The sequence below is a fragment of the Ictalurus punctatus genome, chromosome 13 (genome assembly GCF_001660625.3).
Source record: "Ictalurus punctatus breed USDA103 chromosome 13, Coco_2.0, whole genome shotgun sequence".
In the NCBI taxonomy this organism is placed as follows: domain Eukaryota; kingdom Metazoa; phylum Chordata; class Actinopteri; order Siluriformes; family Ictaluridae; genus Ictalurus; species Ictalurus punctatus.
Window position 1 is genome coordinate 13,042,554 of NC_030428.2, and position 24,014 is coordinate 13,066,567.

At 37.2% G+C, this 24,014-nt stretch overlaps 2 protein-coding genes across 4 annotated transcripts; both read left to right on the plus strand.

The window, feature by feature from the left end:
- Nucleotides 1–1,232: 1,232 nt before the first annotated feature.
- Nucleotides 1,233–6,380, plus strand: csdc2a (cold shock domain containing C2, RNA binding a). 2 transcript variants are annotated; one of them, XM_017482729.3, is made up of 4 exons: nt 1,233–2,525; nt 4,066–4,338; nt 4,502–4,624; nt 4,759–6,380. In XM_017482729.3, the coding sequence occupies exons 2-4, from the start codon at nt 4,160–4,162 to the stop codon at nt 4,919–4,921; spliced, it is 465 nt and encodes a 154-aa protein (XP_017338218.1). In that variant the 5' UTR covers nt 1,233–2,525; nt 4,066–4,159; the 3' UTR covers nt 4,922–6,380. The 2 variants fall into 2 exon arrangements, with proteins under 2 accessions (XP_017338218.1, XP_017338217.1); XM_017482728.2 differs by having other exon boundaries at nt 2,520–2,656.
- Nucleotides 6,381–7,896: 1,516 nt separating this feature from the next.
- On the plus strand, nt 7,897–23,557 carry gucy2cb (guanylate cyclase 2Cb). Of its 2 annotated transcripts, none has more exons than XM_017482618.3 (27): nt 7,897–9,045; nt 10,469–10,581; nt 10,672–10,739; nt 12,107–12,322; nt 12,519–12,637; nt 12,725–12,824; nt 12,951–13,050; nt 13,238–13,370; nt 13,487–13,569; nt 13,765–13,885; nt 14,086–14,176; nt 14,276–14,378; nt 14,834–14,896; nt 14,990–15,061; nt 16,554–16,658; nt 16,754–16,840; nt 16,919–17,051; nt 17,132–17,269; nt 17,458–17,546; nt 19,525–19,616; nt 19,982–20,137; nt 20,317–20,509; nt 20,620–20,794; nt 21,330–21,428; nt 22,040–22,134; nt 22,285–22,361; nt 22,937–23,557. In XM_017482618.3, the coding sequence occupies exons 1-27, from the start codon at nt 8,859–8,861 to the stop codon at nt 23,133–23,135; spliced, it is 3,207 nt and encodes a 1,068-aa protein (XP_017338107.1). In that variant the 5' UTR covers nt 7,897–8,858; the 3' UTR covers nt 23,136–23,557. The 2 variants fall into 2 exon arrangements, with proteins under 2 accessions (XP_017338107.1, XP_017338108.1); XM_017482619.3 differs by having other exon boundaries at nt 14,092–14,176.
- The last annotated feature ends 457 nt before the right edge of the window (nt 23,558–24,014 follow it).

Sequence of the window (24,014 nt, forward strand, 5' to 3'; positions counted from 1 at the left end):
ATGTTAGAGACCTTGTGCTCCTCCACCTTCTGTTTGAGGATGCCCCACAGATGCTCAAAAGGGTTTAGTCCATCACCTTCACCTTCAGCTTCTTTAGCAAGGCAGTGGTCGTCGTGGAGGTGTGTTTGGGGTCATTATCATGCTGGAATACTGCCCTGCGGCCCAGTCTCTGAAGGGAGGGGGATCATGCTCTGCTTCAGTATGTCACAGTACATGTTGGCTGTCATGGTTCCCTCAATGAACTCTAGCTCCCCAGTGCCGGCAGCACTCATGCAGCCCCAGACCATGACACTCCCACCACCATGCTTGACTGTAGGCAAGACACACTTGTCTTTGTACTCCTCACCTGGTTGCCTCCACACATGCTTGACACCGTCTGAACCAAATAAGTTTATCTTGGTCTCATCAGACCACAGGACATGGTTCCAGTAATCCATGTCCTTAGTCTGCTTGTCTTCAGCAAACTGTTTGCGGGCTTTCTTGTGCATCATCTTTAGAAGAGGCTTCCTTCTGGGATGACGGCCATGCAGACCAATTTGATGCAGTGTGTGGTGTATGGTCTGAGCACTGACAGGCTGACCCCCCCCCCACCCCTTCAACCTCTGCAGCAATGCTGGCAGCACTCAATACGTCTATTTCCCAAAGACAACGTCTGAATATGACGCCCAGTACGTGCACTCAACTTCTTTGGTCGACCATGGCGAGGCCTGTTCTGAATGGAACCTGTCCTGTTAAACCGCTGTATGGTCTTGGCCACCGTGCTGCAGCTCACTGTCAGGGCCTTGGCAATCTTCTTATAGCCTAGGCCATCTTTATATAGAGCAACAATTCTTTTTTTCAGATCCTCAGAGAGTTCTTTGCCATGGGGTGCCATGTTGAACTTCCAGTGACCAGTATGAGGGAGTGTGAGAGCGATGACACCAAATTTAACACACCTGCTCCCCATTCACACCTGAGACCTTGTAACACTATCAAGTCACATGACATTGGGGAGGGAAAATGGCTAATGGGTTAAGGCAGTGCTGGAAAATAATGGTGGCCACACAAAATATTGACACTTTGGGCCCAATTTTCACATTTTCACTTAGGGTTGTATTCACTTTTGTTGCCAGTGGTTTAGACATTAATGGCTGTGTGTTGAGTTATTTTGGGGGGACAGCAAATTTACACTGTTACACAAGCTGTACACTCACTACTTCACATTGTAGCAAAGTGTCATTTCTTCAGTGTTCTCACATGAAAAGATAATCAAATATTTACAAAAATGTGAGGGGTGTACTCACTTTTGTGAGATACTGTAGGTTCTGTACTTATACATGATTTTAGTCTGCAAAAATGGTGCCCTTCGAATGAAACAGTAAGGGGGCTTTTTTTTAAATTACTTTTGGATAACCTTTTGAAATAAGTATTATTACTGGATATCCTAAACGTTGCACTTCCTAAGAACATATTATGCCCAAGTATCACCCACCTTCAGTGGTTGATATCTCAATTGGATACTGTGGATTTGTACCTAAGACCTGCTGCTGTAATCATGAAGACCATGATGCTCTTACTGAACATCCTTTCATGCCCACTTTTTTTTGTAGAAGAGGAACGATTAATAATCCCACTATCCAGTGTTACCCAAAAGATGATGGGTTCCCTTTGAGTCTGCTCAAGGGTTCTTTCTCATGTCGTCTCAGGAAGGTTTTCCTAGCCACTGTCGTGGCTTGCTCATTAGGGATGTAATTATAGGCTAAATCCAGAGTCGTCTAGTGGGGTGAAAGGTGATGACAATTATAGGGGCCCCCACTGCCCAGGTGCCCCACTAAATCAGCAGTATTTATATTACAGTATTAGACATATTACAGTTACAGCTTGTATGCCTGAGAGTTTAATGAAAACCACAACAACTTCATGAAAGAAGTTTTCCCAAATAACATAAACATAAATAAAATAAAAATACCCATCTGTTGAAAAAATACCCACTGGTCGCTGATGTGATATATTTTAAGATAACAATACTGTCAAGAAAATGTGACTACAATTCACTTCTCTTGGATGGATACATTTATTAGCTTTATTTAATAAAATATTATGCAGATGCGTATTATCTTCATCAAAAATGAAGACAATGAGTAACTGCAAACACTTTTGAGGGAAAAAAAAGTTTTTACAATAACATTACCATGATATGTTACAAGTAAATATACTGCGTCACAGTGATATGATATTAATCTTTTAAAATAATAATGTAGATGTGGGCCTCCATGGTCATATGTTATACCGTATATGATATGAGTGGAGGACTGTGGGGTCCACGACCCCCTAGATACAACTCTGGCTAATTCTATTACTTTGTATCAATGTCTATTATTAAAAACGCTATATAAATACCATTTAACTGAATAATCGATGATTCACATCTAACCACCTGATGTGTGAATGAGTGTACGCTTTAACCTCCCCCGCCCCCCATTTTTTTTTCTAGAAAAAGCACATCCAGACCTCCTCCTCCTCCTCCTCCTCCAGCACATCATTGGGTAAGCTCAGCCGGGGTTTGTGTTTTCTATATGAATAAACAGCTGTATGCCTCTCATGGATCAGCTTAACATAAACATGGCAGCAGAGTGAAGAATAGACCTATTACACCCGCGGACATTTTGAAAATACGGTAAGAGCGAGAGCGTCCTCGGTAGTCAGCTCCATCCATGCTCCACATTCCGTTATAAATAAAACGCCATGCTGGTTTTATGACGCGTTCATGTTTACAAGGGAATGCAAAGCTTGTGGGTTTGCCTAGCGCCAGCGTGATGTTTTTATGTCGCGACTCGTGTTACATTAGTGCGTGAATTGGGTAAACGTGCTGTAACAATAACGGGTTGGAAGGAGACTAATGATCATTAGGTTCCGTGTGTTATTCTGAGCATGTGCTCGATGTAATAAAAGGCGAACAACACATTCTCACTTGGAGATCATTTCCATTTACGCCCAGTTTTTATGGAGTTGAAAAATGACACCTCTTCAGAGCCACACTTAATTACTGAGAGCTCTCTGTTGCAACGTTATGATGTTGGTGTTCCAGCTTATGTTACACCTTTATTGCCCACAATTTATTAAAATGACAGAAATATTCTGGTTTCAGATCATTTTCGTTAGACTACTTGTTTCCCCCCTCGAGCTTCCACTGTATGAAAATAAAGGTACATCTATTTACAGGTGCACCTGTCTTCTAGCAGTACTCACTCATTGGTCCTTTCATCAGGTTCATTTGTCACTACCTTCAGTGAAATCGAGCTAGTTAGTTAGCAAATTAGCTGGGAAACAATACTAATGTTGTTGACCTGATTTTGGAAATTATTTTTGATGCTTTTGCTCATGAGGAGCGACCAACAGATGAAACAGATAAAACATGTCATTTACAATAAAATATTATTCTATTATACTTCAGTAAAAGACACATGTGCTTCCTCCATTTTAAAAACCACCAGCCGCCACTGGTCTGTTGCTATGCATGTTTGTCAGCCCATCTTAACTTTGTGCATTTGACGAAAAGGAACTACCACAGGACAACTGCCGACTCAACAATATCTGGGTGGCGGACCATTCTCTGTGATGTTGACACGGTAGTCTACATGGCACTGATTGGAGTCGTGTATACTCCGTTGCAGGAATTCTTAAACACCTTAGTATAGTATCTCTGCTGGGCTGAGAATAGTCTGCCAACAGCAGTCCTGTAGTGTGATCACTGATGAAGGCCTATAGAAACACTGTGCATGAAAAATATGAGTTATATGCTGTAACTGCACACCTACAAGGCATACAAACAAGGTGCTGTGGTGGTGGTCCCTTTCCATTGATGGACAAAGTGCAATGATGTGTAACAGGAAATGAGCTAAAGTCAGTAAACACATCATGTACCTGATAAAATGAGCAATTAGTGTAGCAACAATGCAGATGTACTTAATAAACTTTCTACTAAGAAATGGCTTTATTGTCATAACTATTGCATGTTCACATTGTAGTTGATGCTGGATTGTTATCGACACTCTGTTAAGTAGATTAATTTGTGATTCTCTGCAGTGCTTTTCTGCTTCTGAATCTACTCCTTTGTGGCCCAGCTGGTTAGTCTTCAGCCTGTGAAGCCTGCAGGTTCAGAGGGCTCGGACTCCTCTGAATGATGACTGATTCAGACACTTCATCCTCATCTGATCCCTTGCTGCACAAACCCCACACTCCTCTCCCACTCTCTTTCCCTTTTCTGAGAGGGGGCAGTCATGTTTGGGAGAGGAAACCGCCACAAGCCGGGGAGCCACATAGTCCACTTCCTACCAAGCGCAATCGCTCCTACTCTGCGTAAGTCAGAGCAAAACACTGTGTTAGAGAAATAAAATGAAACTTGGGTGCTGGAGAAGTTTTGACTGTGCCATCTCTCTAAATGTGTGACAGAGTTTGCTTTGCTTTCAGTAATATGCATCCTGGACTCACTTTCTCTCAATCATTGTCTCTGTTTTATCAGAACTGTGAGGTCCAGGTCTGGCCCAGTTTTCAAGGGAGTCTGCAAGAACTTCTCTAGATCTCAGGGACATGGTTTCATCCGACCTACTCATGGAGGCGAGGATATATTTGTTCACATCTCAGAGTGAGTACACTATCAGAGGAGTTATCAAGCATGCTGCATTGGACTCTAGAATAATACATAATTAGAATTTTGTAAAATCAATGGGGCACTGACATTTTAAAGAATAATATGTGCCTTCTTTTTTTTTTTAACAGCATTGAGGGTGAATATGTACCAGTGGAGGGGGATGAGGTGACCTACAAAGTGTGTCCTGTTCCACCGAAGAATCTGAAGTTCCAGGCTATAGAGGTGGTAATCACTAACCTTACACCAGGAACAAAGCATGAGACATGGTCTGGACAAGTTTTCAGCTCATAGCTCAGACATTACTCTTGCTAGAATGAATAACAGAAGTTTGGGCAGGACGCATTCTGACAAGGAGAAGGGAAATACAGTGTTACAAAATAGCTGAAGGCATTAAATATCTTTATATATATTTACTAACATAAGCTTGAAATGGTGTTATGTGTAAGTAGGTTATGGATGGATTTGGGGTCGTGTAACTTCTGGGTCTTTAGCTTGGCAAATATGTGCTATAAACTATTTGGAAGGTGGTGTAACTAACTGGAGTTAGAAGTTAGTTTGGCAGGACTGACTGAGCTTTTAAAATAGCAGTAGAAGTTATATAAAAACATAAAGTCTCCATCTGGATAGCATTGACTTTGTCTGTCTGTCTGTCTGTCTGTCTGTATTTATTTATTTATTTATTTATTTATTTATATTTTAGGGTGAAGTTGATTTCATTATTTCGGTGCATTGTTATTACATACTACTGAGACTACTGACAACCAAAATGTTAGTGTCATGTGGACGAACAGTGATAATTATATTCTTAATAATCATAGAACAAATGTTAAATTTCTGTAAGTGGAAATTTTAATTACCTTACCTCACAGTTAGGGGTGGACAAAGTACTGAGAAATTATGCTTAAGTGACAGTATATATAATGTGTCAAAATCTTACTCAATTAAAAGTTGAACTATTCTGCCAAAAAATGCAATCAAATGAAAGTTAAATAGTTGCTACTCAGGGCCAGGGGTGCGCATGCTCAAGTAACACAGGGCAAAGGATTATCCATATTCAGACATACATGGTTAGCTATAGCACTAACTACATTGTGTAACACAATAAGGTAGAGGTTTATAACGTACTTTGTAGGTCTAAATAAAAATGTATGGAGGAAAAATTCCTTTTTTTTTATTGGAAATGTAATCGGGTAAGAGTACAAGTATTCAATTTCAACAACAATCAAGTATAAATACACCAAAATAATACTTAAGTATAGTAAGAAAGTACAACTACTCAAATATTGTCTACCCTTGCTCAAAATAGTGAATTTTTTTTTAAGAACATTGGAAATGCTCACAAACCTCATCCATCTGATAATGGGCTGTTCATTAGTGAAAAGCATTTTGACATTGCATTGTCAGTGTCCTCACTGTAACAAACTGTGTGCATTTTAAGAACATTAAATAAACATTGGGTATTTGACCAAATACCCCACTCAAATTCACTTCTTCCCCACCTTCAGTGTAACTGTAATTTTATTGTCTACAATGTAATAAATGGTTGTTTGAATTTACAGTTGTCTGACCATACATGAGTCTGATCATTCAGATGCACTGATGAACATTTTCGAATGGTCAATCTTTTGCTCAGATTTGTTCATATACAACTTCATTGAATAAGAACCATTGTCTGTAAGTTTCTTAGCAGCGTACACTAACTTAAGTCAGTGGCTCTGAATATGACTAATAAATATTTTGCTCATGCTGACTCACTTCATCATTGTTTTGACCAAATTCCATGAGCATTTTGCACCAATGGACAAATCAGATACTGCAAATCAAATCAAATCAAATCTTGTTTTATACATGCTTAGTATGCTCTTGGCTCCTGTCTTTACTGCTCCGTTTTTAACAACAGTGCATAGAAGATCAAAAGAAGACTTTTAAATGAGCAAAGATGCTATAAGGAGATAAATGCTCAAGCATAATTTCAGAAGCTTATGCAGACTACTGGAGAGCCTTAAAGACACATTACAGTTTTAAAAGACCTTAAAGTTAAAAAAAAATTAACTCTCAAAGTCATCAAATCAAGATATTAGGAAAATATATTTGGGTAATACAGTATGTAAATTAATTATAAATATATACAGTTTTATGCAAAAGTTTGGTCACCCCTGAAAAGAAGTAAATACAAACTGTGTAAATACAAAAAGTAAAAAAAATAAAATAAAAAATAATTTCAGTACTGTAACTGTGCATTAACATTTGCAGAATTTTTTTTGTAATAGTTTGCTGCATCGTTCATGTCTTTTCACTTAAAAAATGAACAAAATATTTCATTTGGTTGGGGGTGCCCAAGCATTATGCTAGGACGTTATGTACCCACTTGATTGTAGCAAATTCATCAGTTTTGTCTTTTCTCAGAAGGTGTGTTCACTTAGCAGCAAACAACTTTTATGACAGTTCAGTTAATCAGCAGCACTGTAGTTTCATAGCACATCAACCTTTGAACTTTGAGCTTCATTGTCTTCTTAATTTACTGCTATATTTTTTCTACCAAGTTTTTAACATGAGGACAAATACACAGTAAAATCCCTAGTGTTGAATTAACACCCAGAGTGTTTATACGAGTCCAGTGGACTCGTATAAACACTGAAGGGTGTGAATTCAACACTGTGGGTGTTAAATCAACACTGGTGATTTTGCTGTGTATTATGTAAGTATAATGTAACAAAGGTTTATATGAGGCAATAAATGAAAGGTATGTCAAATTGAAAACATTAAAACCCACAATAGCCAAAGTCCATGTTAATTTATATCTGCTACTTATAAAAATCTGTTTCCCACTTATGATATATATGAATATTCTTCTCCTAAATGACTTCCCTAAATTTGATTAATGACTTGTCCTACATTGTACCACAAAAATGAAAACATCAAGTTGTGCATGAGCATCAAAAGGGGACTCAAATATCTTCAGTTAAATGACACATTCAGACAATTATCTTTCTCTTTTTTCCCCCTTTTTTTACTACTTGTTCCTTCAGTGGTCTTTGCCTTCTAAAGAACTTCACCAAACTAGCATTTATGTTTACCTCAAAACTGCAAGGCTGGGTTGCAATCACAGGCAAAGATATTAAGCTGACTCAAACTAATGAGGGACACTTCAATAGTGATACCATATTATCAAAATCATATGATATTACAGATTTAATCTAAAATATATGGAGGACAAGATGTAAACTGGAATTTCACTCAGACTAAGATCAATCGATGATGAAAGGCTTTTACAAACTTTATAAATGAGTATTTTTATATAAACCAAGACAAACAACGGTGAAATAATGTTTGTGTTAAATAGTTTTTTAACATGAAGATGTATGTACATTATCCACTATACAGAACAGTAGAAAAATGGGGAAGCTTGTTTCTGGGACAGTTCTATAGGCATTTTAGTGATGTTATGTGCTTGCATGTAGAAGGATAGCTTGTTATACAAATGCATGTAAAATACTCATTATTTAAAATATAAAAGCAAAATTACTAACTAAACACATGAATCCAGATGTGCTAAGTTCTCACTACAAGCCAGATAATATCTGACTGAATAAATCACATGTGTAGTTTAGGTCTGTGTGTTCACTGTTAGACCACAGCAGCAGGTGACCGGGTGTCTCTGTATAATTTTTACAGTGTGATTGTATAGCCAATCTTGCTGCTGTAGAAACTGGGCAGATGGGTAGGCTATACATTTTCAAATGCTCTTATCTGAGCAAGTCTCAGTTCAGACACAGAGCTGGTTTATTACTACACAAGCTCTCTCGCTCTCTGTAGTTCATTAACGAGCAGTGGCTCCGAGAACGGAAACATCTCGCTTTGATTGTCAACATTTTTTACGTCGTGTATTTTTCCATTAGTTTTATCTTTTCTCGTAGTCCACGGACTAGGCTTATAGTCAACAATAAACCTAACACAGAGTGGACTAAACTGGCATTAAATTGTAGATTTATTTATTATTTTTTTTTGCTTATTAGACACTTCGACCTACGCTATTAACCCTCAAAATATTTATATATCTAGGCCGATTTCCTACAAATATGACACCGTGTTAAATTCTGTGAAGACAATTTGGGTACAGTCCAGCTAATTTAGATTTTTTGTTTGTTTGTTTGTATGTTTTTAAATAGAGAAGCGGATCATTTCTTTTGATTCAACGCAATCGTCTTGTAACAGCTGGTAATGAATAATGCGTTACTGGATTTTTGTGTGTTTGTGGAGTCTAACGAGTGGACTGAACCAGTCTTGCCTAAACGGTGAGTACCTGATGAACGTGGTGCTGCTGCAGGACGACGTGTCTCCCTGGAGTTTGAACTTCGTTCAGCCAGCGGTGATGAAAGCGATTAAATTCGACGCGGAGATCAACTACAGCAATGGTAGTTGTTGTTTTTTTGTTTTTTTTTCTCCTTGTAGATAATTATGACCAAAAGAAGTCTAGATATTCTACACATTTTTTTTATGTTGGTGAACTAATACGCATAGTCAGGCTGTATATATTCCTGTGTGGTCCTTATAGGTCCCTAGTCATTGTAGTTTGGTGAACCACATCAATGAACATTTTCATATTATAAGGTCATCATTTTGTTCTAAAACAGATTTTATTTTTGTCTAATTTGGTGACTATGGCGATGTGCAATCTACCTAGTATTGAGGCTTGGATTAAAACATTTTCAAATAAAGTTACCAGCCAGTTGATCATGAAAATAATGTAATAATAACTTTACAATAACCACAATAATACCATTATAATAGTGGATGATTAAGATAAGATGTATAATTTATTTATTTATTTATTGTCCTGAATATCCTTAACAGAGAGCGGAAATTATAAAATGGTTCGAAACTAAAAATAGCCATGGATCTGTTAACTTACTAATATTTAGTTTTTTGTAACCCAACCGAATGGGATAAAACATCTGTATGGCCAAAAATATGATAAGTAGCTAACAGTATCTGCGTTGTATACTGACTTATCACTTATCTTGTATGTACAGAGCTCAAATGAAACATAAGTTTAAACAATTCTTTAAAAAATTGGATATTATTAAAAACATATATATATATATATATATATATATATATATATATATATATATATATATATATATATATATATATATATATATACATATATATACATATATATATTATAATTTAACTTGTACAGATGGGTAAAAAATTAATGGAAAAACTGGTGGGCCTGATATGCTCTGGGAGCCACCTGTCCCCTAGGGAAGGGTCACTGCAAAGCTATTCTTATTAATCACCTTTATTCTGTAATGAAACCTTTTTATCTTGACTGGAGTAGTCTCTTCCATCTCATGTCTCAGCATCATGTAGGATTAGCACATTTCTTATAGTATTAGAGAGCGCTCTCTGCCACCATCATCAAAACACCAAATGAGAAAATATCTTTTAGAAGAATATTATTCAGTGCTCCAGTATAGTTCCAGAGACTTGTAAAATCTATGCTAAGGAGCACTGGAGCATAAGGAGTTATACTACATCATTTTTCTGTTTGTAGTTTTCTACATACAGCTGTTTGAACCCTAAAAATATATCTGATTTTTGCTAGCTATATGCTATTACTTACTCACAACTGACAAATCATTAAACACAATGATACATTTGAAAAGCTTGTCAACCAAATAGGATATGCTGTTGAAGATACATTAACTTTGACTAGACTGACATTATCAACAAACAAAAAAAAAACCCCACAGGTAAGGCCATGTTTTTGTTTTTATTTTTTCAGTAATTTCATTGGTGCTGTGTTTTTGTTTTTTTTGTTTTTTTCAGATGTGACTCACAACCTGAGTGCAACCTACAATGGGTTTCAAACTGTTTATTACCGACATAAAGGCTGTAGCAGCAGCCCCTGTGGGGGAATAGAGATCCTGAAAGATCTTGATGTGAGAGTTCATTTCAGGTTGTACTAACTTTGAGACATGATCGTTACTCTGTTCACATTGGTAAATCTCATAGCCAATATTCTGTTGTAGAAATCAGGAATGGTTGGCTGTGCTCTGCTGGGACCATCCTGTACCTATGCAACCTTCCAGCTGGTGGAGTGAGTTAGACTGATTCCTAACGTTGGGCCGTATTCAGAGTTGGTGACTTAAGTCCAATGATTTTGTCAATATTTATGTGGGGAAATTTGCATATATTCAGACTTCGTTGCACACCTACTTAAATCAATTTTCTAGGCTCACTGAGATTATGCAAATCACTTTCATGTAGTTCATGACTCTGAGGTTGCCAGACTTTTCTTGAGTAGAAGTGTCTGAGACTGGTTTCAATAGAGTCTAGATGACAAACTTTAAACACAAGTTCTTGCATTTGAATCCATTAATTTAATGAAGCATTAACATTTTGTTAGGATACATGGCATTATGGACTCTATCAAATATCAGACGATATTAAATGAAAACCTGATTGCCTCTGCCAGAAAGCTTAAAATGGGCCGTGGTTGGCTCTTCCTGCAGGACAAGGATCCAAAACATACATCAATGTCAACACAAAAATGGTTTACTGACCACAAAATCAAGGTCCTGCCATGGCCATCCCAGTCCCCTGACTTGAAACCCATAGAAAACCTGTGGGGTGAACTGAAGAGGAGAGTCCACCAGCGTGGACCTCGAAATTTGAAAGATCTGGAGAGATTCTGTATGGAGGAATGGACTCAGATCCCTTGCCATGTATTCTCTAACCTACAATCTTGGAAAAGGAAGGTAGCACAAAGTATTGACTAAAAGGGTGCCAATTATTGTTGCACACCTATATTTAACAAAGAATTTTTTTTTTATAAACCTGTGTTGTGTTTTCAATTGTTTGATATCCATGAGAGCAGAGTATTTTGTGCATTTTTTTTTAAACAAAAGATCAAAATGTTAAACAATAAAAACAAGTTTTCACAGTATTTACAGGCCAGACGATGACTCTCTGCATGTCGTATTGTGGTTAAATGAAACTGTCAGACAGTGGTGCTCTTAGCTTGAGCCAATATTGAGCCAGAAAATGTGCTATAGTTCAGAATCGGGCGTAACTGACTCTCTTTTAACTCTCTTTTACTCAAAATCTACCCTGTGTGAGTAACTCTCATGCAATTTCTAAATAGTACATACGTTTTTAATTATGTTTGCGGTCTGAATACCTATGTGCACAATTGTGGTATAACATCCTCACTATGCACTTATCTATCTCAATTCTAAATATGGCCCTTTGCTTGAAATTATTGACTTGAAAATGGTAAGACTTTCCATGTCACACTGCGCTCTTTAATGAAAAGGCATTCTATTACTGTTGAAACTGTTGTGCCTAGTGTTGTCTCCATGCCTTTCACATTAGTAAAGTTTTAAAGATCTGCTACAGTTTGTAAGTCCTTTCTTCTCATGAAAATATTTGCTTTAATTGTATGTGTAACCTGGTCTTTGGCAGTATTGACGTTGGTCTAAAACTCAATATGCCCATCATCTCAGCGGGGAGTTTTGGCCTGTCTTGTGACTACAAGGCTAACCTGACACGCCTACTGCCTCCAGCTCGCAAGGTCTCCAACTTCTTTATCAGATTCTTTAACTTCTCTGACGATATTAAGCCTTTGTGGAGTAAGACATACATCTACAAAAAAAACAATAATACAGAGGATTGCTTTTGGTGAGTTACCTGAGATGTTTTTTTTTTTTCCATGAAATAAGCTAGACCTTAGTTCAGGGGAAGGATTAGTTCAGTTAATGCCAAGTTGTTCTGAAAATGTGTTTAGTTATTTGTGCTTTAGCAGTGAATGTATCAGCTTATCATGTGACAAAGATGCTTAAAAGCTAATGAGATATTACCTTTTCCTCTTGACAAGGTACATGAATGCCCTAGAGGTTGACTCAGGCTCCTTTGTTTCCAGTGTTGTGAAAAAAGTGGTGCTCCGAAAAGAAGAAGAGTTCAGTGCTGCATTAAAAAATAATAGAGAAAGTAACTGTAAGGATAAATTCCATGTTTTCCTGCCTTCTTTTTTAAATGGGCAAATGTTTGTTCATCATGAAACAGTGTCTGCTTTCCCCACAGTGTTTATTTTATGCGGAACTCCCGATGATATCATGCAATTGAAGAACGGCTCTCTGGATGTCGATGCCCATGTTGCCTTTATTCTCATTGATCTGTACAAGTCAGTCATCCACCAATCACTGCTATTTCACTTTTTTTTTAGTCTTATCTTTCTTTTTGAGTCTTACTCAGTGTGCTCATGGGGAACAACATAGGAAACTAAACATTGCAATATATCTCTTTTTAGTGACAAATATTACCTTGAACCATCCAATGATGCTATGAAGAATGTCTTGGTGCTGACAATGCCCAATACTCGGAATTACACCATAACCACCAACAACACGGTCAGGGGTTTTGCTGCTTTTCTTTTTCAGCTTCTTTATCATGTATAATTGTGTTTTGTACTTTGTAGAGTAATTACACACTTTTCTGCTACCAGTCCACATGCCACAAAGCTGTCATACATGGATTTTATGCTTGTCTTATTGTATCTGTTTCTTCCTGTCTGCTCTTTTGTCTTTGTGTCTGTAGATGAATGATTATATTGCCGCATATCATGATGCGGTACTGCTGTTCGGGCAGGTGATGAGGCAAATTTGGCGGATTCCTGTCATGGATGTAGACAGTGTCAACATTAACTATTTCAGAAATGTGTCATTTAAAGGTCAACATAATTGAGACTTAAAATACTGTTTGACTTCCTAATTAAGTCTCGGATAAAGTTAGTGAAATCATAATGTAAATGAAACCTGTGTGAATATTATGTGTTTATGATCACAGGTATTGCGGGAGATTATACGTTAGACGAGCATGGGGATAGAGATGTGGTGTTTTCAGTGATTTACACCAACATCAACAATGAGGTATGCAATAAATCTTCAACCACTCCAACTGAATACACCAGATATATTTGCCAGGGAGAATATGGGAATGTGGGAATCATTTATAAAGTCACAACTCGATTACTGACAGAGAGCACACACAGTACCTTAGTGACTGCTTGCAACTGGTTTGTATTATCAGACATAAAAGCTTAAGTTCCCCTTTCTGTCCTTCAGTACAAAGTTTTGTATGAGTTTGACACCAGTAATAATAAAACAACACTGGTCGACGTCAATCCTTCATTCATCTGGCCTCAACAGCAACTTCCTGATGATCAGCCTAACGCTGATAATGCAGGTGCTGTGACTTTTCTGATTTAGTTGCTTTTGCTGTTAGCAGTTTACTGTTAAGGTTATGCACTTTAAGTCATACCTAGAGTAGGTACAAAGAATGAACTCTCAGTTTAATTTAACCATGCCTAAACAGCAAAATTGCATGAATGTTACTATTTACAGACCCTTTAACAATGATTTCTAACTCACCTTATTTATGTTCAGGTCTAGGTCTGATGGTGCAGAATGTCATTGTCATATCACTGGGCTTCCTAGCGTTGATAGTGATAGCCACAGTTGCGTTTGTCTTTTACTGGTAAGAACGTCAGATTCTGTCATATTTTATTATTTCCTTATCCACTTAGTGTTTTGTGTTTGGAGAACATAAAGAAATATATGCTTTCTGCTTTCCCAGGCAGAACAGGTCATACCGCCGTAAACAAAAGCGATGGTCCCACATCCCTGTAAAGCTCATTAACCCTGTAGAGTCCAGTGAGAGAAATATGGTGTCTCTAAAGGTAATGTTTGTCATCTATTCACACTTTAGGTCTTATGCCTTTGAATCTTTTTGTAGCTTAATTCATTTACTTTTCTCTAGTCATTTTGACATTGCGAATGACACAAAGAAATCACTGTGTGAGACATGATTTGTTCCAAAGTGCTTTTCAGAAGTGGTTTTCACAGTATTTTTTTAACACTGAAAATTTATTTGTACCTTTCCATTGGGCCAAACTTGTTAATACATTGAAACACATCAACCAAGTAGTAGATATCTGTACCATGAAATTATTATAAATGAACTATGTTGATCTTTTTACAGTATCATGTTTCAGGTTTCAGTGATCTGTTCATATATCTTGCTTTTATGATAGAGTCCATCAATAAACAGCTACTCAGTCCATTTAACCACATTTAATCAAATTCATTTAGAGGTAATAGACTATTAATAATTTCATTCTATCTGGTTAATCAGATTGATGAGGATGCCTGGAAAGATACGTGTCAGAAGATTCGCCGGGCACGCTATGATAAAAAGGTGATTTGTCATCATTCTTCTAGTAGCTCTCTCATCAACTTGCCTGTTCAATATTCAGTTATTTCAACATAACATGCATGTTTGTTGTTGTAGATTGTAATCCTTAAAGAGCTGAAGCACTCTGATGGCTACTTCAGTGAAAGACAGAGAATAGCACTTAATGCAGTAAGCAAACGTTCTTTTTTCTCTTTGTGATGCTTTGGACTCTATTTGCAACAACCACTTGCCAAAAGTTGTACGTACACCTAGGCTAATGATATTCAATGTCAGTTTTTCCACAACTCCACCCATTTCATATTACCATACATGATCCATCCAGTGGGTTATAATTTTATATACACCAAGTTAACTGTTTCCTAAACTAGTGTGGACGAGTCTAGAAATTGATGTAATGACATTTAGAAGCTTCTGATTGGCCAACTGTGATATTTTGGATGTAATTGGGAGTCCAACTTTGGCTGTAAAATGGCCTACTTTTAAAGCCAGTGTCTCTTTGCCCTTGATACCATGGGAAAATCCAAGCAACTCAGCCAAGACCTCAGAAAAAATTATTGTAGGGTTCCTCCTTTGGGGCAATTTACAAACAACCGAAGATACCATGAGCATCTGTACAAACAAAGGAACCAGTTAGGAGACCTACCATGCCATGGCATGAAGGCTTGAGGGAAAGGAAAATCGGGTGATCACCACACTTTTAGATAGGTGTTCCATAATGATCAGCACAATGTATGGATTAAACAGGGTGAGGATTTAATTCAAAGAACGTGGTGAAGCATGGGTTAGCAGCATCATGTTGTGATGGTGTTTTGCTGGAAAAGTGCAATTCAGAAAATAGATGGTATCATGCGGTGGGAGGATTATCTAGAAATACTGAAGCATCTCAAGATATCAGCCAGAAAGTTAAAACTTGGTTCCAACTGGGTCTTACAGCAGGACAGTGATCCTAAGCATACCTCCAAAGTGAAATTATTGAAGAAGCCATCACAAAACCCTGCACTGAATCTCATACTGTAAAAAAAAAATTGTGGACTGGACTGAAAAAGTGTGTCTGAGCAAGGAGGCCCACAGACCTGATTAAGTTACACCAGTTCTATCAGGAGATTTTGCCAATCTAGCTTTGAGACGTTTGTGGAAGGCTATCCCAAGTGTTTTATTCAAGTTAAGCAATTAAAAGGCAGTGTCACCAAATACTGTCCAGGGTGTACCCCGCCTTGTGCCTGATGCTCCCTGGGATAGGCTCCAGGATTCCCCGTGACCCTGAAGGAAGGATAAGCGGTAGAAGGTGGATGGATGGATGGATTGATGCCACCAAATACTAACAAAGTGTATGTAAACCCACTGAAAGTGTTTTGACCCAATGAAAATCTGATATATTCTGATATAAAAGCTGAAATAATTTTTAAACATTTTTATTAATTACTATTATTTTGAAATAAGCTCTTATAGAAATAAAGTACATACCCTAATTGATTGAACAGAGGAAATGTATTGTAAGATGAAATGAGTGGAGTTGTGCAAAATTGAGCTTGAGCGTCTTCAGCCTAGGTGTGTGTAAACCCTTGGCCTCAACTGTAAACACTTGTTTTTATATTTCTTGAAACAATAAAATGTATTTGAAATAGAAGACAACTTTTTCTTTGGTCTACTTTCTTTTCAGCTATTACAAATAGATTATTACAACCTAATAAAATTCTATGGGACAGTAAAGATTGATCATGAGGTTCTTGGAGTGTTTGAGTACGGAGAGCGAGGATCTCTGAGGGTGCGTAGAGCAGCACAGATAACATGACCTTAAAGTTGACCATACACTGGTTCAGCTCAGATTTACACATATTTTTGATGTCCATATTCTTTCAGTATGTACTTAATGATAGGATTTCATACCCAGAGGAGACCTTCATGGACTGGGAGTTCAAAATTTCTGTCATGTATGACATTGCAAAGGTATGTGAACACTTATTTATTGTTTGAGTTCATATCTTTTTCTGAGTAGCATAAAGTCTTTAATATAATGCCATGCAGGGCATGTCCTATCTTCACGCAAGCAACATTGAAGTCCATGGCCATCTGAAGTCCACCAACTGTGTCACTGATAATCGTATGGTAGTGAAAATTACCGGCTTTGGTTTTAATACTTTCATCAGTCCAGACAGAGGTCAGTGTTCCTCAGTTGTTGCATTTACACTGAACAGGATTTTATTTCTTCTTCAACTAGAATTTTTTTCTTCCTCACAGATCTGTGGACTGCTCCAGAGCACTTAAGAAAAGAGGGCATTTCTCAGAAGGGAGATGTTTATAGTTTTGCCATAATTGCACAGGAAATCATGCTGAGAAAATGCACATTCTACACCAAGGCCTGTTCTGATAAAGCTGGTGAGAGTGTATAGATTACACCTCAGTCATACACATACTGACCCCTGCTGGATAACTATTGGTTAGATTCACTAGTTAGATTTGTCCATACCATATCCAGTTTCAGTGAGGTTGTAGTAGTTGTAACACATTCTTAAATATACATACATATATCTTAAATATATACATCCATCCTTCTCTTTGAACAGAAAAGTTGGACCATGTGCAGTATCCCCGAATGCTGTGTTTTTTCAGGCCTGACCTAAACTTTGAAACTGCAAGTGAAAAAGAACTAGAGGTGTGTGTGGTTGTATGTATACAGTGCTGTGAAATGCCCCATCTTGATTGCTTCTGTTTTTACGTGTGTATATCTCATTGTAAATAATTTTATATCTTCAAATGAAATACAACATAAAACAAAGGCAACAAAGACCTGAGTAAGCACACAATACAGTTTTTCTTTCTTTCTATTTTTATTGAAGTAAAAAAAAGTTATCCAACACCTATCACCAATGGGAAAAACTAATTGCCCTCTTAAACTTAAATTCTAGTTGTGCCACATTTAGCAGCAATAACTGCAACCAAACACTTCCGATAACTGGAGATCATACTTTCACTTACTTCTAGGACTAAGACTTACCCCTAAGCTTTGGAGTATTGTCTTGCTACATAATCAAGTTGTGCTTGAGTTTCAATTTACAGACTGGACATTCTCCTTTAGGATTTTCTGGTAGAGAACAGAATTCATGTTTCCCACAACTATTGCAAGTTGCCCAGGCCCTGAAGCAGCAAAGCATCCCCACACCATCACACCTCCACCACCATGCTTGACTGTAGGTATGATAGGTATGTTCTTTTTGTGGAGTTCTGTGTTTGGTTTACGCCAGATGTAATGGGACCACTGTCGTCTAAACAGTTCCACTTTCGACTCATCAATCCACAGAACATTCTCCCAAAAGCAGAGGTGGGTAGTAACGTGCTACATTTACTTTGTTACATTTACTTGAGAGACTTTTTGAATAAAAGAAAACTTTTAAGAGAAGGTTTAACTGGCCATGCTTATATTCTTGCTCAAGTTAATTTTTAATCACAGAAATGTACTTTTACTTCGCTACATTTAGTGGCGTTCCTCCAGGATTTTCCCTTCATTTTAATCACTTTTGAAGTAACTAGCATCTTCTCATTGGATCCTTTATTACTCTTACTCAAGTAACTATTTACATTATTACTTTTACTGTTACTTAAGTAACAGTATTTTTTAAAAGTAGTTTTACTTGTACTTGAGTAAAATGTTTGTCTACTCTACTCACCTATGCCCAAAAGGTTTGAGGATCATCAAGGTGTGTTTTGGCAAAGTTCAGATAAGCCTTAATGTTCTTCTGGGTTAGCAGTGGTTTTCACCTCGCCACTCTTCCATGGATGTGATTTTTGCCCAGTGTCTTTCTGATCGTGGAGTCATGAACTGTGACTTTTATTGATGCAAGAAAGGCCTGTAGTTCCTTTGATGTTGTCCTTGGCTCTTTTGTGACTTCCTGGATGAGTCATTGCTGTGCTCTTGGAGGAATTTGGAAGGTCGGCCACTTCTGGGAAGGTTCACTACTATGTTGAGTTTTTTCCATTTGGAGATAATGGCTCTCACTGTGGTTCTTTGGTGTCCCAGAGCCTTTGAAATAGCTTTGTAACCCTTCCCAGACTGATGTATTTCAATCACCTTCTTCATCATTTCTGGAATTTCTTTCAGTTTTGGCATAGTGTGTTACTGCGTAAGACCTTTTAACCAACTTCATACTGTTGAAAAAGTTCTATTTAAATTTAGATTTGATTGAACTTGGTTTGAAGTAATCAGGCCTGTTTGCGTCTAGTCCAGCTGAACCCCGTTATAAATGCAGTTTCATAGATTTGGGGAATTAGTTATTACGGGGTTAAATGCATTTTTACACTGGCTCAGTTGGTATTGGATAACTTTTTTGCTTCAATAAATAACTATCATTTAAAAACTGTACTTTATTTTTTACTCAGGTTGCCTTTGATTTAACTTAGATTTTCTTTTAATTTCTCAAAGATTTTAGTCTGAGATATACAAAAAAAAAAAGAATACTAAAGAAGAAACCAATATGGTTCAAATACTTTTTCACAGCACTGTATGTGTTTGTGTATCTTATGTAAAGGAATGTTATCTTATTTTAATGGTATTTTAATACATTTCTGTTAAATGCCAGGGCAAACAAAAAAGACCTATCTTGTATTGTGTTTTCTGCCATAATCCATGGTTTCAGGTGTACTTACTTATTAAATCCTGTTGGGATGAAGACCCTGACAAAAGACCAGATTTCAAAAAGATTGAAAGCACTTTGGGAAAGATTGTCAGGTAACAACTGTTCTCTCAGGTGAAACAAACTTTATATACAAAGTAAGAGACAGGATGAGGCAAATGCAATGCTAAATATAATACAAGTTAGTACACACAGCAGTACAGGAAGTAAGGCAGTGCACATAGTGCAATAATACATTATAACAAATAATAACTATTTTAATCTGTATTGGTGAAAAAAGAGGTAAAGGTATAAGTTTTATAACTTACAGTTGATATGTTACTGTATAGCCAGGCATAGTATTCACATTCCAGTCCTGATTGCATAATGATAGAAAGTAACTGGTGATATTTTTTCCTAAATTAGGATTACTATAGAAGTTGCTTTAGTTTTACAAACATGTTTGTAAATTTTGTTATAGTCTGCACAACCAGGCCAATGAGAGTTACATGGGAAATCTAATTCGCCGGCTACAGATGTATTCCCATAACCTAGAGCACCTGGTGGAAGAGCGCACAGCTCTGTACAAGGCAGAGAGAGATAGAGCGGACAATCTCAACTTCATGCTTCTTCCAGGGTAAGGTTCAACAATAGAGCTTGACTGTCCTCAGACTGCATATTCAGAACACATAAAATGATACATTTCCTCTATTTCAGATATAGGGTGCCTTACTATTCAAGTGTTTTATGTGTAGTTGTAGCTGTGTAAAGTTTATAAAGACACAGTCTTGAGCTAAAATCATGTGTATACCCTAGGCCAGTGGTACGCTCTCTGAAGGAGACTGGCAGTGTGGAGCCTGAGCTGTTTGATGAGGTCACTATCTACTTTAGTGATATTGTGGGTTTCACCACCCTTTGTCACTACAGCACACCCATGGAGGTGGTGGACATGCTCAATGACATTTACAAAAACTTTGACAGCATCCTCGACCATCATGATGTCTACAAGGTGGCTCTGCAGATGAATCTACATCACATTCAAACAGTATTTGTGCACAATCCATTTTGTGCTTCAGTAAATACCATATGACATTATCTATTTGCCTGTTTCTGATTCAGGTGGAGACAATTGGTGATGCGTACATGGTGGTGTCGGGTCTCCCACGGCGAAATGGAGACAGACATGTGATGGATATTTGCCATATGGCGCTGGACATCCTTTCCTTCATGGGCACTTTTGAGTTGCGCCACCTGCCTGGCTTGCCTGTATGGATCCGTATAGGGGTGCACTCAGGTATTGCGATGTGTGGGGCCCAGGTATTTTTGTTATGTAGGCAGGCTGAGGGAAGGTGGCTTATACAAATACAAAGTTGCAGAACTGAAGATTACCAGCATAGCAGGATTAAACACTATTCACTTGCTGTTTTAGCTGGCTGCTGAGCTGTATCTTCTGCTCAGAATTAGGTATAGGTATAATCATGATCAGGATGAGGCCTGTAGAAAGAACAAATATTTTCCCTGATATTTCTAGAATATTTCTATTACTTGAGTTTAAGCACAATTACAATTAAATAAATGGATACAAATAAAATTTACTTCACATACAGCAGAGCAGCAAGCAGGTGATTACTAATATCATTGTTTGTTTCTTTAAAAAAAAAAAAAAAAAAAGATAGTTAATATTTAATTTTAAATCATGTACAAATTGATTTATACAGAAGTTTTGTCTTCTGACTGAGTTCAAACTGTTCTGACTCTTCACAAAAGTTCTGTTTTAGATAGTGTTCATTTAAATTAAATTAAATAACTATTACTTCTTTTATGCAAAGGTCCTTGTGCTGCAGGTGTTGTGGGGCTTAAGATGCCCAGATACTGTCTGTTTGGAGACACAGTGAACACTGCTTCTCGCATGGAGTCCACAGGATTACGTATGTATCACAACTAAATGTGTTATTTACTGTCTCTATTAGATTTTTCTGTTCTGTTTTCCTTAAAGTCCTCGTGAAGTGCCTTGAAATGGCAACGTTGATGTAATTTCCACTGAAACAGGAAGTCAGAGCAGGACATATAGAGCGGTTCCTCCCCCTTTTAAAATAGCAAATAGCGTGTAGCTTATCTCACAGCCAGGCCTAAGCCATATTTGACAGTTCATATCAAGGACTTTTGGAATGTTGGGGGCGGGACACTTCAGATTCTAGCATTTGATTGGACAGAAAATCTGATGAGAAGCTGAAATGCAGAATGATGTCATCAAAATTGTTGATCTGTATTGCTGGTAGGGAGAGAGACTGTAAATTTTTAATGCATATATCTTCTAAATGTGACTTTTGTAATTGCTTTGGAGCACACTACCTTATAGATAACCTTAAGGCCGACATATTCATGCTAAAAGCCACAAAACTTCATGGGGACTTTAAGCTCCAATACTCACTTATTTGTATCAGTTCCACACAGAAATTCCTAGCATTAAAATTGCAGTGTTAAAAATTGTCTGGCAAATTGATTATAGATTGCTATTCATTATCCATATCTGACATAGCCTTGAAAATCCATGTAAGTCAGTCAACAATCAACATTATTGAGCGGGCTGACTGCAAGTTTGAATATATGAAGCGAGGAGAGACATATTTAAAGGTATGTCTGTTCTTTTAAGAAATAGAATTTGTGAATGTATGTAGATCACAAATTAATGCATCTACAGAAAAACAAGTTTTTTTTTTGTTTGTTTGTTTTTTTTTAACCATTACACCATTATTTTTATGCCATTACCAATATCATCATTAGGGTAAAGGAAAGGAGACAACATACTGGTTAACAGGGGTTACTGGACAAAACTACAACCTGCCTACACCCCCAACAGCGTGAGTCAGACACCTTTTCATATTCATTCATTACTTAATATTTAGTCATTCAAACAGAATGAGAGTATTGTATTTTCTAAATAATTTGCACCAGCATACTGTATATATATTTTGTATAACATATGTTTCACAACTAGTATTGTCCATCAATAATATTCAGCTGTCTCAGAGAAATAAAGTTCATTTATTCAGTGTGAACTAGTTATGTGTTTGTAACTGTAACCACCTGGGTTCCTGATATTTAGAAATTGCACTACTTCAGCAGAAAGATTATAAGGAATGACTGTCGAATGACAGCAGTATTTTTGCAAACTTATTTCATGACCTTGTTGGAATATCTTAACATGCATGTGCGCACACACACACACACACACACAAGGGGATATTCAGATGTTATACACTGCCCCAGGCTATTATACAGGGTTCATTGTAGCTAGCATTACATGTTAAAAAATATGATTATTTGCAAGTCCACATTATAAAACTACAGTCTGCAGCTATTTACAGTACATAAAAGATATAGAGTAAATCTTCTTGTAAGCTAAACTACTGTATTCTTCCACTGGTGATGGTAGTGAAAACTTCCAGCGTCTGCAGCAAGACCTGGCAGAGATGATAAAGAGTTGTCTGGAGCAGCGGTCTCCGAGTCTTGCGAAGAGGAAGACACTTTCAGCAGGTCAGAGGAAGCTCAGAGGTCACTCAGAGCTGACTGATAGTGAGCAGCCTGAGTACTTCCACCTTGCTACTGTTGACAACCTTAGTACATACCTGTAACCTGTAAAATGTTTGTTCCATGTTCATTGCAGAATATTGTAAATAATCTATATTTAACTATCAATAACTATTGACTTTTTTTTTTTTTTTAATGTAATATTTGGATAAATTTATATTCTTAGTTTATAGAATGTGCATGTTTTACACTGGTACATGTGAACAACTGTGAAATTGAATTTTAAAGCATGTTTTACCAGCTGTTGTGTATCTTTTAGCTGCAACCCATTTTAAAGAGAGGTTTTTATTAAATTGTTCTTTACGAATGCTCATTACAAGTGCATTATACTAAGTTTTAATCGAGCCACATCACACCATTGTCATTGTAAGAAATACAACTCAAAAGCTCGAAGCACTTTTTTTTAAAAATAAAGAGCACGTTTATTTGAATTTTCTATTTGCTACTCCCACATCAATTCATCGACTAACGTGATTGATTTGTATGCTTAAGAAAACGTTCCTGAATAATGCACTGATCGAGATATATGATATTTATTAAGTATGTTGGAACTGTCAAAAAAAATTACCTCTAGGAATCTTTAGCATGTCACCTAGTGGAAAACTGCTAAAACAAGCAACAGCACACAAATGAAAGGAAAACTGGTGCTTTTGTTGTGATGTAGGTGACATTATGCTGGCATGGTTTATGTTAACTTATTCCCTTGGAGGGAAATGTCACTTCAAATCAATACAAAGTTATTCTGACTGATCATAATGATCTTTATCCTGTGATGAAACAAAACATTTCTGTCCTGAAGGAAGTGTTCTCTATCAGGATGACCCCATCCACAAGGCAAGAGGGCTAATTGAAAAACACTATATGACAAACAGTTTGTGGTCTCATAACCATCACACCCGTGTGTGCTTCTTGAACATACCATT

Coding starts and splice junctions, on each gene's coding strand:
- csdc2a (XM_017482729.3), top strand. CDS start 4,160: ATGATGACTGATTCAGACACTTCATCCTCATCTGATCCCTTGCTGCAC. Junction 4,339..4,501: donor CGCAATCGCTCCTACTCTGC/GTAAGTCAGAGC, acceptor CTGTTTTATCAG/AACTGTGAGGTCCAGGTCTG. Junction 4,625..4,758: donor ATATTTGTTCACATCTCAGA/GTGAGTACACTA, acceptor TTTTTTTAACAG/CATTGAGGGTGAATATGTAC.
- gucy2cb (XM_017482618.3), top strand. CDS start 8,859: ATGCGTTACTGGATTTTTGTGTGTTTGTGGAGTCTAACGAGTGGACTG. Junction 14,897..14,989: donor GGGCACGCTATGATAAAAAG/GTGATTTGTCAT, acceptor TTGTTGTTGTAG/ATTGTAATCCTTAAAGAGCT. Junction 17,052..17,131: donor TTTCATCAGTCCAGACAGAG/GTCAGTGTTCCT, acceptor TCTTCCTCACAG/ATCTGTGGACTGCTCCAGAG.